Here is a 12,583-nt window from a genome sequence, read left to right as displayed (position 1 = left end):
GAGCAAAGCTATTAATGATAGGATGCTTTGAACGTTGTTAATTCACAGGGTAGCTGTAAGTTGGAAGCAACTTGACGGCACAACACACACGCACACAGCACTTCTCAGAGACAACTTGCAGAAAAGGAAATAAGCACCAATTCCTCACTAGCAGTTGTTCCATTCCTGGGCTTCTGCTTTCTGTGGTTCAAGTGACTGCTTCCTCACTAGTTGCTGCGTGAGTAGATTTTGACCTGCGACTCTTTCCAATTTTCCCCAAAGCTTCTTGATCTTGCTTTTTGCCAATCAGGAAGCCTGGGGGTAAACTGGAGGGAGCTGCACGTCAAAATGTATCTGCGTAGCAACTGGCGGGGAACTGATCACTTGAGCTGCAGAAAGCAAAAGTCAGGGGGCAGAACAACTACAAATGAGAAATTGGTCAAAAAGTGAACAGCTGCCAGTAATTCAAGTGTAAACTATGCATAGATTTATGCCAGTGCACTAAAACAACTGTTTGGGATGCTACTGTGTTCATTATTGTGAGATGTTGGCTGTATCACCTCTTTTGACCACCAGTGTTTGGGCTACAGAAATTTTGCGGATTATCAGCACGTTAGCCATCAGTAATGATAAGTATTTCCAATTATGCCAATCAGCTCTTATATGGGCTTGTCACTTGCTCTGAATTTTGACAAAAAAATTGTTCTTTAGTCATGAAAGGCTGCTGGCCCCAGTGCAGGTATGCCTGTCTGCCATTCAAATATCTCCTTGGAGGTCGATACCAACAGTATAAGAAAACTTTGTGTTGCCTAGCTGGCGTGTCAAACCTAAAGCTTCATACCTTACTTCAAAATGCCATACTTTTTCCATTTTTGCTCAAGGCCCATTTAAATAGAAGCTAAACATGCTTTCCTCTCTTGAATGTTAAGCTCTCCCTTGTGTGGACATTCAAGTGAACAATGGAGTTTTTGCAGCAAAGCACAACTGTGAGCCAATGGGCTGAAGTCTTGAAGACTCAGCACTGTTGGTCAGATTCTTGAGTGTGTGTCACAGCTATGTACAGAGTCTGTGCAAATAGCAAACCTCTTTGCTGTTCAGAGTCTGAGCCAACTGACCAGATAGTTGTGGCCAAGGGAGCCTTTATAGCAAGCCACAGGGAGGAAAGAACTCCAAGAATACACAAACAGGCCTTTGCAAGGGCCTTCCTGAGCCCAGCAAGACCCAGAAGTAACAGAAGCTGCTCCAAATGGCAGCCAGCTGAGAGGGGATGCTTGCCTTTCACATAAGCTTGATTATCCCCCTTTCACTCCCACCCTCGCTTTGGTTCTTGGCCCTGAACATGCAGAAGAACAGCCACAGACCTGCTAAGACTGCTGTCTCCATCGGTAATTAAACACAGACGCTTGTGCAAACATGTGCTTCCAATCTCAAGCTGGAGGCGGCTGGCTGCAAGAGGGAGACACACCAAACATCCTTTCGGTTGAGGATGGACTCCTAGCCGCCATAGCTTGGCACAAGGGAGGGAAGGTGCCTCTTCCTCTGAAACAGCACAGGAGGGGAGGTTTAAGCCTCCCCAATGATTGTGATCTTGGACACAAAGCAAAAGAGGCATGCAAATAATTACATGCTGCAGAGTTTTGAAAGTGAAATGAGCTACATCATTCCCCCCCCCCCTTCCTCCTCACAACCAACTGATGGCTCTGTAAACAAACAGGCTTTTCATCTCCTGGCTGGGAGAGTGACTAGTTTCCTGCTATGCGTGGGGGCTGCTTTTCCAGGGTTACGGCTGGGTTGAACACAGCTGGCGTTTTCCAGAGATCACAAGCAACGGCCCAAAGCCTGTCAAGAACATGGCAGTGCTGCAAGCTGCGTTCACTACCGACCCGGCTCACCAAAGCAAGCGGCTGATACAAAGCCAAAAAGCTAGAGAGCGTGTTGGCTGTAGGTAATGGCTTCCACACCTTCTCATGGGCAGGATCTCCATGGCATGAACCACTGCCAGCTGGCTGCTTTTTCCTGCCCATATTGCAGCAGGTGCTTTTCTCCTATCTGGCACTGAGACTGCTAACCTTCAGATGGGACTTGGAGTTCTAGAACTGGGCCCTGTCTCCAGACTATGGAAATCAGCTCACCTGGAGAAAAGGCAGCTTCAGAAAATGCACTCTATAGAATTACGTCCCAGCTGAGCTTACTCTCTAGGTATCTCCCCCAAACCTCCAGGAATTTTTCAGAATGAAGTTGGCAACGCTAGTTGGCACAGAGATTTTACAAGTCCCGCAGTGAATTATGCCTTCCTATCCTAGTAGCAAGACTCCGCCCCCCACTGTTTTGCATGGTGGCCCTCGTGAGTGCAGAAAAGTGGGATATTTGTAAAATAAAATATAAAGTTACAAGGCAGAACGCGTTGAATGTCATGTGTGTGAAATCTACTGTAAATCATGTTGAGCAATCAAGTTTGGGTGAACAAAAAACAGGATATCCAAATAAAAGCTATCAAAGAAAAAAAACATAACATCAACTTAACCAAGCGGCCTAAAAAGAATAATTCACTATCATTTTTTATGTGTGACAAATCCTGCCCAGGAAGGCATACAGTAGGTGGGCTCAGGGCTCCCAGGCTATCAATGAGAAGCAGAAAATCACCCTCCAAGTGAAACCAGGAGACACAGCTTCAGGCCCTCCCCTCTAATTCTCCTGGTCTCCGGACTGTCCATGAGATTTTTTGCACTTTCCTAGTATAAGATAGTATAAAATGCCAAATCATCATTCCACATTTACCTTACCTCACTAGGCATCACTCTGAGATTTGACAAATAAAGTTGGGTTTGTTTTGGGGTTTTTTTTTTCTTTCTCTGTGACGCAAAGTTAACCTTGAGGGTAGCTGACACCAGCTATTACCCTCTCAGCACATCTGTACAAGATCTGCTGCTGGTTATCAGTACAAGCTGCCATTACCACAACCACCTTGAAACTGATGCAAACCTTCAGTCAAGTGGCAGATCTATCAGTGAGTTCCCAAGACAGATTCAAGAGGGGGTTAGATAAAAATATGGAGCAGAGGTCCATCAGTGGCTATTAGCCACAGTGTGTGTGTGTATTGGCCACTGTGTGATACAGAGTGTTGGACTGGATGGGCCATTGGCCTGATCCAACATGGCTTGAGGGGAGGGATGGTGGCTCAGTGGTAGAGCATCTGCTTGGGAAGCAGAAGGTCCCAGGTTCAATCCCTGGCATCTCCAAAAAAAGGGTCCAGGCAAATAGGTGTGAAAAACCTCAGCTTGAGACCCTGGAGAGCCGCTGCCAGTCTGAGAAGACAATACTGACTTTGATGGACCAAAGGTCTGATTCAGTATAAGGCAGCTTCATATGTTCTCTTATGTTCTTAAGAGGAAGCTTGGGGCTCAAATATACTACAAAATACTGCCCCTCCCCAAGTTAACTGCTGCTAACAGGACTGATGATACTGAGTTCTCTACATGCTTCAACCCCCTTACTGATTATCGTGATCAGAGTCAGTTCTGGTACTGAGAAACAGACTTGGCATGAGCCTGCGAGGCAGAAAAAGGCAGCAGTTTTGATTACACCAGAGGGTTCAGCATTGCCAGGACTTTGCAGAGTCTGATTCAGAGCAAACTCACCAGGCAGTTTCAACCACAGAAGCTTTCGTGACTCAATGCAAGGATGGGATAACCATGAGGAGCAAAATCCACTGCAAATTAGAGATGAGTGGTGCAGAGATATCAAGGAAAAAGCTTGTTCAAACCCAGGGCTTCCCCCCCCATCCCCAGAAAAAGAGGTGTTGGAGCTCTCAAGAGGGAAATGAAGGAGAAACACATGGTGCCCCTTAAGAGCTTTTAAACATTTGATGAGAATTTTGTTTCCACAGAGATTCAGGAGCTCCATTCTGTTGTGTTCCCCCAGGGAAAAAAGTCCTGTACAAGCCCATCCATAGAAGAGGCTGTCTCTGCAGCGACCATTGTTCTTGCCCTGCCCTTTCGAACTGGGCAACACAGAAGTGGATAATTCTTCTGTATCTGTGCCTCAGGTGCAATCGGAATCTTCAACATGCAACCATTACCTACCCTCAGAGGAGACTACACTATATTTCTGTAGGAGCTGGTGCTCTTGACTTGCCTCCTTCCACCTGGGAGATACGCTTTAAACAGTAATTCAAAAACATAATGGGTGGTTGTTCAGATGGAAGGACACAGCACTTCAAGTACAACAGTGAAGGAGATTTTCAGCTTCTGAAGTGTGAAGATAAGGTATGAATTCACCACAATAAATACTCAGGGAGTTTAACAATGGTCATGCATCAACGCAAATCCAATACAGAAATCTCCACAAACAAAATGTATTAATAATTCTTGCTTTGGGAATTCAATACTTAAATGTTCAAGTTGGAAATCAATTAGTACAACATGATTTCCAAATCTTGACCTCAGAACATTTTTGGAACGAGCGGGAAGATTTGCTTTGAAATGGCTTTGTAAATTAAGCTGTGACCTCTCACTACGTATACGTCTCTCACCCAATTGTTCTTTTCCTTCACACTTATGTCACTTCTGTTCTGAACACCAGGCATGTTTCGGTAGCCAAGGTGTTCAGCAAAGACGTCATCCCTCAACAACCGTCAGGCACCCCGCTCTGTCACCTCCCCCTCCACCCCCATATTGAGGTAACAACTTCTGTAATCTGGTAATTGGGGGACTTCTTTGTAGCTGGCACTCTAGTCATAGTATTCAGAGTTCCTTTCCACAGTTGTTATCTCTGCCTGCAGTAACAGGCTACCATAGCCACAGGATACTATTATGGGATGTAGAGAGCTGCACAGGAAATGAGTCCTTATTTCCCCCAATGTTGTTTCTAAAAACACAGCAAAGTTCAGAGATGTGATGCTAAAGTTGCATTGGCAGTAAAGCTCTCCCTAACATGTTGTCCTAGTTTGTTTCTAAGAACTCCCAGCCATACATGTGTCATAATAACTTCCCTTAGATAAGCTAGAGCAGTGGTGGCTAAATTGTGGCTCAGAAGCCACATGTAGTTCTTTCACCCACATTGTGTGGCTCTTGAAGCCCCCAATCCCTTATTGGCTGACTTGAAGAAGGCATTTCTCCCTTTAAATCACTTCTCCAAGCCAAGTCAGCTGGCAGCTTGGAGAATGTGTTTTATGTTAAAGTTGCTTTCTTTCCACCTCCACATTTATTTGCTTTCTTTCCTCCCTTCCTTGAGGCTCTCAAACATCTGATGTTTATTCTGTGTGACTGACTATTCTGTGTGGCTCTTATGTTAAACAAGTTTGGCCACTCCTGAGCTAGAGATGGGGTGGAAGAGATGGAGAAATGTATTATTCTTCAGTTTTCAGAGGCATCACTTGCTGACAAAAGCTTCTTGCCCCCAGATGCTTTTCATATCATCTTTATACTCTGGTACAGATACCTCAAAATACACCCCGCAGCAGACAGAGGCACTCGATTCTATGTGAGGGATACCATTCCTTGCAAGTAAATTCTAAATAAATTCTAAATAAATAAATAAATTCTAAATAAATATAAATTCTAAATAAATAAATAAATAAATAAAACTGTTAGCAGAACAAACAGAGAAATGGCAAAAACCTCTTCCTTGCTAAGGTAAACTCACCCCTTCCCTGCATACATGCAGGAGATTTTTTGCATGAAGTCTCAATTTAAAATGCCAACCCCATATTCAGTGTGAAGTGATACAGTCCACTCCACACCTCAGGCTTTTATTACAGCATTCTTCTTTTCTGCCCATGTAGATCAAGTCTTAAGATGCCCATAAGTAAGGAGGGAAGGGAAAACATGGGACAAAGAACTGACTGGGCAGTTCAAAACAGGGCAAGGTACAAACAGAAAGAAGACATGTGCATAACTGAAGTGGTAGATATGAACTCTGGTACTGACTTTATTTACATATTGCCATTCTCAAGCACCTTACATTGTTCTTCTCCATTTTAACCTAATGTCCCTGTGAGGTAGATTAAGCAGAGAAGAAAAAGTGAGTGTCCAATGCTCACCCTGCAAGCTTCCATGGCAGAGTGGAGATTTGAACCTGCGTCTCTCAGATCTTAGTTCAACACTTCCACCACTACCCCATGATGGCCCACTGGCACCCAGCCTCAAAGCCAGTCTACTTTACTGTTACCATGAGCAAGATGCAAAAAATTCTTCCTCTCTGACAATTTCTTTTCACTAGGATGTTACAGGATACTGTGAAGCACTACTCATATGAAGACTATTCCATGGTGACTTTTCTTATCTTTGTCTACATTGCAGTGAAAGGGAATTGTGGGGAGAGAAAGAAGTGCTTGGAAAAATGGGTTCAGCATGTCAATGGAAAACTCACTACAAGGATTTTGGCTTTGGGCAGCAATCAGTGGCAAAAGCACTATTTAAAAGTTGACACCTAACACAAGAAGCAACAAGAAATGTATTCATGAGCCACCCCCCAATCCTTTTGAGATTGTTTAGAACAATGGAGTACAGAAAGTTAAACCACTCTCACAACCTAGATTCCACAGATTGCCCAGCTTCCTGCCCTATGTTTTAATTACTGTTCTATGTGCCCTGTAATATGAATTTGAGTTTTAACTGTTTTTATAATGTTTTAAATGTGAACTGCTTAAGTGATTCTGATTGGGCAGAAAGGTAGCATACCAATTTTGTAAACAATAGAACAAAGTTCATAGTAATAGAAAAGGGATGGAAGCAGAAGAAAAGGACTAACCTGTTTTTGCTGAGTTTAGAAGGATAAGCTGGACCCAGCAAAGTAGAAGCATAGGTCTGCTACATCATCATCATGCAGTGTAGAATAGACAAAAGATTTTCTAAGATTACCTGGCAGCCAGAAGTTCTAGCTCCTTTAGCATTATGTACCACTTGGTAGGAAGTTCTAGCTCTTTTTAGCATTATATGCACCACCAGGTGGCGAGCTAGCCTTGTTCTTAAGACAAGAGTTGTTTCAGAGGTGGTTTGCCATCGTCTGCTTCTGCATCATAAGCCTGGTATTTCTTGGACATCACCGTTCCAAATACTACCAAGGCTGACCCTGGCTTAGCTTCCAAGATCTGACAGGATTGGGCTAGCCTGGGCTAGTCTGCTAGTGAATCTGCAAGGAGAATCAGGTTTAGCCATTCTGAAGTTCTTTCTTTTTAAAGGCACCCTACAAGATCTCATCCCATGACAGCGTTGATACTGGAGGTGGGAGACCTAGAAGTGGTCAGGTCCTGTTGATCCATTCATTCACTTAACGCTACTCAGAGGTCATGTTCTCACCCTGCATTACCAACTGTAAAATGAGAACAGCGGCCGGCCTTGCAGGACGCTTAAAAGACCAAATGTGAGAAGCAGCAACACTACATAATGTAACAGTTACTTCAGCCTAAGCACTTTTACTAACACAGACACATGGTCTTAAGTACTTCTGAATATCATGGAGATTAACTGGCAGTAGAATATTTAGCAATAAAGTTTGCAAAAAGTACTAAGACTTCCAGGAACAAGGTGATGGTGGGAGAGGTAGGAGAAGAATTTGCTCCTTTCTTCAGAGTGTTAATTCAGCTGGGAAAATGTGCTTTTCCCACAAGGCATATTTTGAAAAGCTGAGCCAAGAACACACAGCACAAGTTACACTTGAAATGAATGAGACTTAATGTGTTGACGAGAATTTCCAGTCACCTGACCCACCAATTCCGAACAGTCTGCTCAGGAAAGCCTGAGAACATTCTGTGGATAAGGATTATTCCTTGTGCTACCAGAAAGATTTCCTCCCTCTAAAGAAACATCAGCAAATAGCTACATGTTTTAAAAGAAAAAAAAGTTAACTCGTGGCATGTTCTACTTTCAACAAAACAGCTATACCAATCTCCAGGCTTATCCCACTCCACTACTTTAATGAACATTCATCACAGTTCATCTGAACACATGGTAAGAACATATGCTAAAGTCAGCTAAACAAAAATATCTTCAGGCCTCCAGAACTCATAGCATAGTGCCATTGGCACACTAGTTCATGTACCTCTTCCCCTGTACAATACATTTTGATTAATTAACAAAACCCAGCAATACTCCCTAGCATCCTATGGGAAGCCTGACAGTTTTGAAAAAAACCTCTTGCCCTTGCAGGTAATGACAATTAGCTTTTAAAAAAAAGTTTATAACACCCAACCAGAGGAGGCGTTCTGGAGAAGTAAAAAATTGTTTGGGTTCTAATACAAAGGCATTACATGGATTGTGGCTTGTTCGGGGAGTTAGCTATTTGAGCCAACTTAAATCGCTCTTGGAACAGGTCTGGATATTAAAGAACAAACTGGATAGTTTTGGATTTGAAGTATTTTTCTCCAAGGAGCTGGCTAAACTATTGTCACCAAGGACTACATGCACCCTTCCTGCCTGCCACCTGCACTTCACACTAGCAACACCCATTTGCAGTGTTAGCATACATTTAACATATCACACTGTTAAGAAGGATTAGCAATTGAAGCACTTGCACATGCCCAGGCAGGGGCAAACCGGGCAATTCACTTACAAGGACATTTTCATGGCCACTGGTAGTCAAGCCCCAGCAACTCTGCCCATGGTTCAAAGGCCACTTGGTTCAGACATTTCATCGGTAGTCAGAATCAGCTTGTCAACTGCCTCCTCCTGCACTGTTTTGTGGGATGAAGTAAGGGGCAAGCTGCTGCCCACAGCTGGCACCACTGAGTTCCCCTGAAATGCTGGCTTGTAGCACCACAAGGGCTGCTCTGCCACAGGGACTTACTCCAGGGCATTTTCCACTTCCTAGTCTAGTCCTGTCTGTAACTGCATCCTTATTTTGGGCTTGAAGAAGAACAAACATCAAATTAATCCTTCTCATTGTCATGGAACACAGAGAGATTACAGTGGGTAGGCATTCAGGAAACTGCCCTATGAGAGGCACAAATGATCAGTAACAGATGATGAGCGGATCCATTTACTTGTGGAGAACAAGTAATAGAACAAAGTTTGAATCTGGTGGCATGTTTAAGACCAACGAAGTTTTATTCAAAGCATAAGCTTTTGTGTGTATGCACACTTCAGATACAATGAAATGGAAATTACCAGTCCATACATATAGGTAGAGAGTGAGCAGTAAATTAGCATACAGCATAATGAAGATGTTTTAACAGATGTAGGACTAAACAGGAATAGCAATCTAAGTTTACATTTGTTTGGTTTTAATTCTGGGGAAAATGTAGTGAAGGAAATAAATATGTCAGAACTAAAGACTGATGGGTAGATGTATCCTTAACTGTGGAATGCTGAGAGTAATTAACTGAGACCCTGTTACACTCCATCCATCTCCTCTCAAGCATGGAGGTGACCTTACACAGCATTTTTTTCTTTGAAGGGGGGAGGTGATTGGCTGTGCAGAGTTATTTCCCCTATCTCCAGACCAGATTAATACATTCAAATCCACCATTCCAATTTACATTACATTCAACTATTCATGATGTTATGTTACAATCTATTATTCGAATCAATTATTCCAAATAAGAAATAAAATAAAGAAGACGTATTGCTCTTCTGGGGAATGGTGAGAACACAGATGTAAGGGCTGAATGAAGTTAGCCTAGGTAGTCAGATAGGAAACTAATATCCCTGTTAAGTCCTGGTGATTCCATTGTTCCTGAGTGTTGTAATAACTTACACTCAGCAGTTTTACTTTTTACTCTGTTCTTGTACAATAAAACAGCTACTTCTATGGTCACCTACTGAATGTCCTGGAAGGCTGAAATGTTTCCCTACAAGTTTCTCAGTCCTGTGATTTTTTATGTCAGATTTGTGTCCATTTATCCTTTGGCATAGAGTTTGACCTGTTTGCCTTATGTAGAAAACTGAAAGGCATTGTTGTCATTTAATGGCATATAGAATGTTAGAAGATGAGCATGTGAATAAGCCTGAGATGGTGTAGTTGATGTTGTTAAGTCTGGTGATGTGGCAACTTTGCTGCCACACACCCCCAGGCAACACAATCACCACAATCACTGGATCTAACACCAACCATGCCATCAGAGGTAGTCATGAACTTGGCTAGTCATGAACCTGTCCAGCCAAATAGAACTACCAGCATGGGAAACACAATCAGTCAAACAACATCCACAAAGGCAACTTATCAGCTTTGCATTTTGGGAGACATTGTGGAGAAGCTAAAGAGTTTCCTGCTGGAATAAGCATCTAAATGTAAGCAAGCATGTTGTCCTTCAAGCAACATGACTGCATTTAACCCAAATTTCATGATTCCTATTAAGCATACATGAGAGGAAGCCTTTGCTAAATCTTAAATGATACAGAAAATTCTTCCAGGTGCTTTTATGCAACTGTATTAGAACTGCCTGCAAGTTTCTCTCACTATTTTTACTAACATGGGAGTGCAGAAAGTAGAAGAACCCCATTTTTAAAAGTCCACACTAAGCAGCTAAATGCTTACACATTGCTGAAAATACTCCACGAGAAAGAAACTTAAATTGCTCTCTTCGATGCAAGGCTATCCTGGCCAGGCTGAATACTGAAACATGTTATAAACACACTCTGCAGAGGTCCATGGAGTAGCAACCTCACAGCCCTGCTCACGTTCAGTAGCCCTACTAAAACCTGGCCTACCGTCTCCGCAGCTTTCCAGAAATGCCTTTTAGTTACCAAGTGATCATCTGGTCTCACTCTAGTTCACGTCAAGAAGAGTCACAGAATGCTCAGCACCCATTTGCAACACAGCTTTATTAGGCAAGCCTATCTCAATGGACCATCTGTCTAATTAGTGGTGGGGACTTGGAGCACTAGAAGTAGCATCAGCAAGGAAGTACAGTCCACACTTGTGCGGGTCTCGGAACACAGCTGGAAAGCACCTGGAATGGCATCCTTGCTGAAGGTCTCAGTTTGGTCAATGCCTGGCTAGGAATCTTATGGATGCTTGAGTTCTAAGGCATGTGAAAGGCAGGAAAAGAGCAATGAAGTCAATTATCCTCTTGGGTCCCTCAACCTATCCCCAGAAGCAAAACTATTCTTATCACAAGCTGTGAATTAGGAGGCGGCAGCGAACGATAGAAGTGTCAAGGGCATGAGCCGGAATTAATGAGCAAGTAACTTGGTTTATCCCCCCCCCCCGCCCCCCTGGCAGATCGTGGTGAATGGGGAAAGGCCACACGCAACCGGAGAGAAGCCGGGACCCCCAACCACATCGCAGACTCTTGCATTAGCCCCGCAGAACTCATTCTCCACAGACATCCCCTCCAATTGCAGCGATGAAGGATACGCGGGCGCCCCGGCGGCGGCGGCAGCAGCATTACCGCGTGCGGAAAAGAGGATGCCCCGGACCGGCTTGGGCAGCTGCACGGGGAAGGGGGGGCGGAGTGGCGGGTAGGAGAGCAGGCAAAGGGAGGGAAGAAGGGCAGCCTCCTTTGTGGCGGGAGAGCTGAGGCTGGGACGGGCGAGGGAGCCTGCTGGGGCTGCTGCTGCCCAGTCCGGAATCAGGCACGCTGCTGGGCTCCCCCCCGCCCCCGCCATGCCCGGGGACTGCAGCCCCTCCCTCACTCACCCTGCGGGTTCGGGGCAAGGTGCCCCCCGAGGCCGCCAGCGCCCGTTCCAGCTCCGACGCCCGGTCCCGCAGAGCGCCTGGCCCTCCCTCGCTCAACGCCTCCGCCGCTGGCGCCTCTCGCTCTGGCTGCCCGGGCCGGAGTCGCCGGAGCCTCCGCAGGGTCATGGCCAGGCCGTGGGGAAAGGGCCGCTTTCAATGCAGGCACCTATATGGACTCTGACCGGAGGCGGGGGCGGAGCATCGCAGAGGGCACGCCCACCCCAACAGAGGACACGCCTCCTCTTTCCCCTCTGCTCGCGAAAGGCCGCTTCTTTTTGGAAAAAGAAACCCGGGGGAAGCCACGCCCTTGCGGCGAGTCCACGCCCACTGTTCCTACGGCGCCCCGCCCCCAAGCGGGAAACCCGCCGCGTGGGGATGTTCAGAAAAAGGGGATGAACTTTGATTATCTCGCCGCTGGTCTTTTTAAGCGCAAGACGAGCCTCCCGCGCCTTCGCTTCCTTCCAGGGAAATTCCGAAACATTAAGACACGTCACGCCAATCCACGCCTCGGTATGGCAGGCGCAGCCCCCTTCCCCGCGAGCTCCACCCTCTTCCTGTAAAGCTCGAGCTCCCCTGTAGGAATGCATTGTTGAGTCCACAGTGCTTGACAATCTCGCGCCCGTCCTTCTCCCTTTGCAGCCCTGCCCGACACAGTCCTCTCTCTGCGGGAGCCGGCGCGGGGTCCGGGTTGAGGTGCGCGCGCGCGGTGGGCCCATGCTGCAGAAGAGCTCGCGCGCAACAGAAGATGCCCTCCGTCCGTGTCCACGACTTGCTGGCTTCGATTGTCTCAGGCCGGCTTTAACGCGGAGACACAATGCTCCTTTCTGCAGGAGGTTGCGCGGGCCTTCCGCAGCATGACCGCCTGAGGATGGGAAACTGGATTTGGGTCTGCTTCTCAAGTAGAAAGGCGGCTATTGTGAAAACAGACAAAACTCACTCTTGCTTTTAAGAGGAAAAAATGCGAACGGCCTCAAAGGATCCTTTTTTA

The 12,583-nt window shown here is 45.6% G+C and overlaps 1 protein-coding gene across 1 annotated transcript in view; it reads right to left on the bottom strand.

The window, feature by feature from the left end:
- TAMALIN (trafficking regulator and scaffold protein tamalin) overlaps positions 1 to 11,750 on the bottom strand; it is a 30,260-nt gene extending 18,510 nt beyond the window's left edge. Inside the window, exon 1 of the mRNA XM_060252413.1 lies at positions 11,557 to 11,750. Within this exon, the coding sequence (XP_060108396.1) occupies positions 11,557 to 11,721 (165 nt within the window). The 5' untranslated portion in view covers positions 11,722 to 11,750. The remainder of the gene's footprint in view (positions 1 to 11,556) is intronic.
- Positions 11,751 to 12,583: the final 833 nt, after the last annotated feature.

The sequence above is a fragment of the Heteronotia binoei genome, chromosome 13 (genome assembly GCF_032191835.1).
Source record: "Heteronotia binoei isolate CCM8104 ecotype False Entrance Well chromosome 13, APGP_CSIRO_Hbin_v1, whole genome shotgun sequence".
Taxonomy (NCBI): domain Eukaryota; kingdom Metazoa; phylum Chordata; class Lepidosauria; order Squamata; family Gekkonidae; genus Heteronotia; species Heteronotia binoei.
The sequence above is the reverse complement of the archived record's forward strand: the minus strand, read 5'-3'. Positions and strand labels throughout refer to the sequence as shown.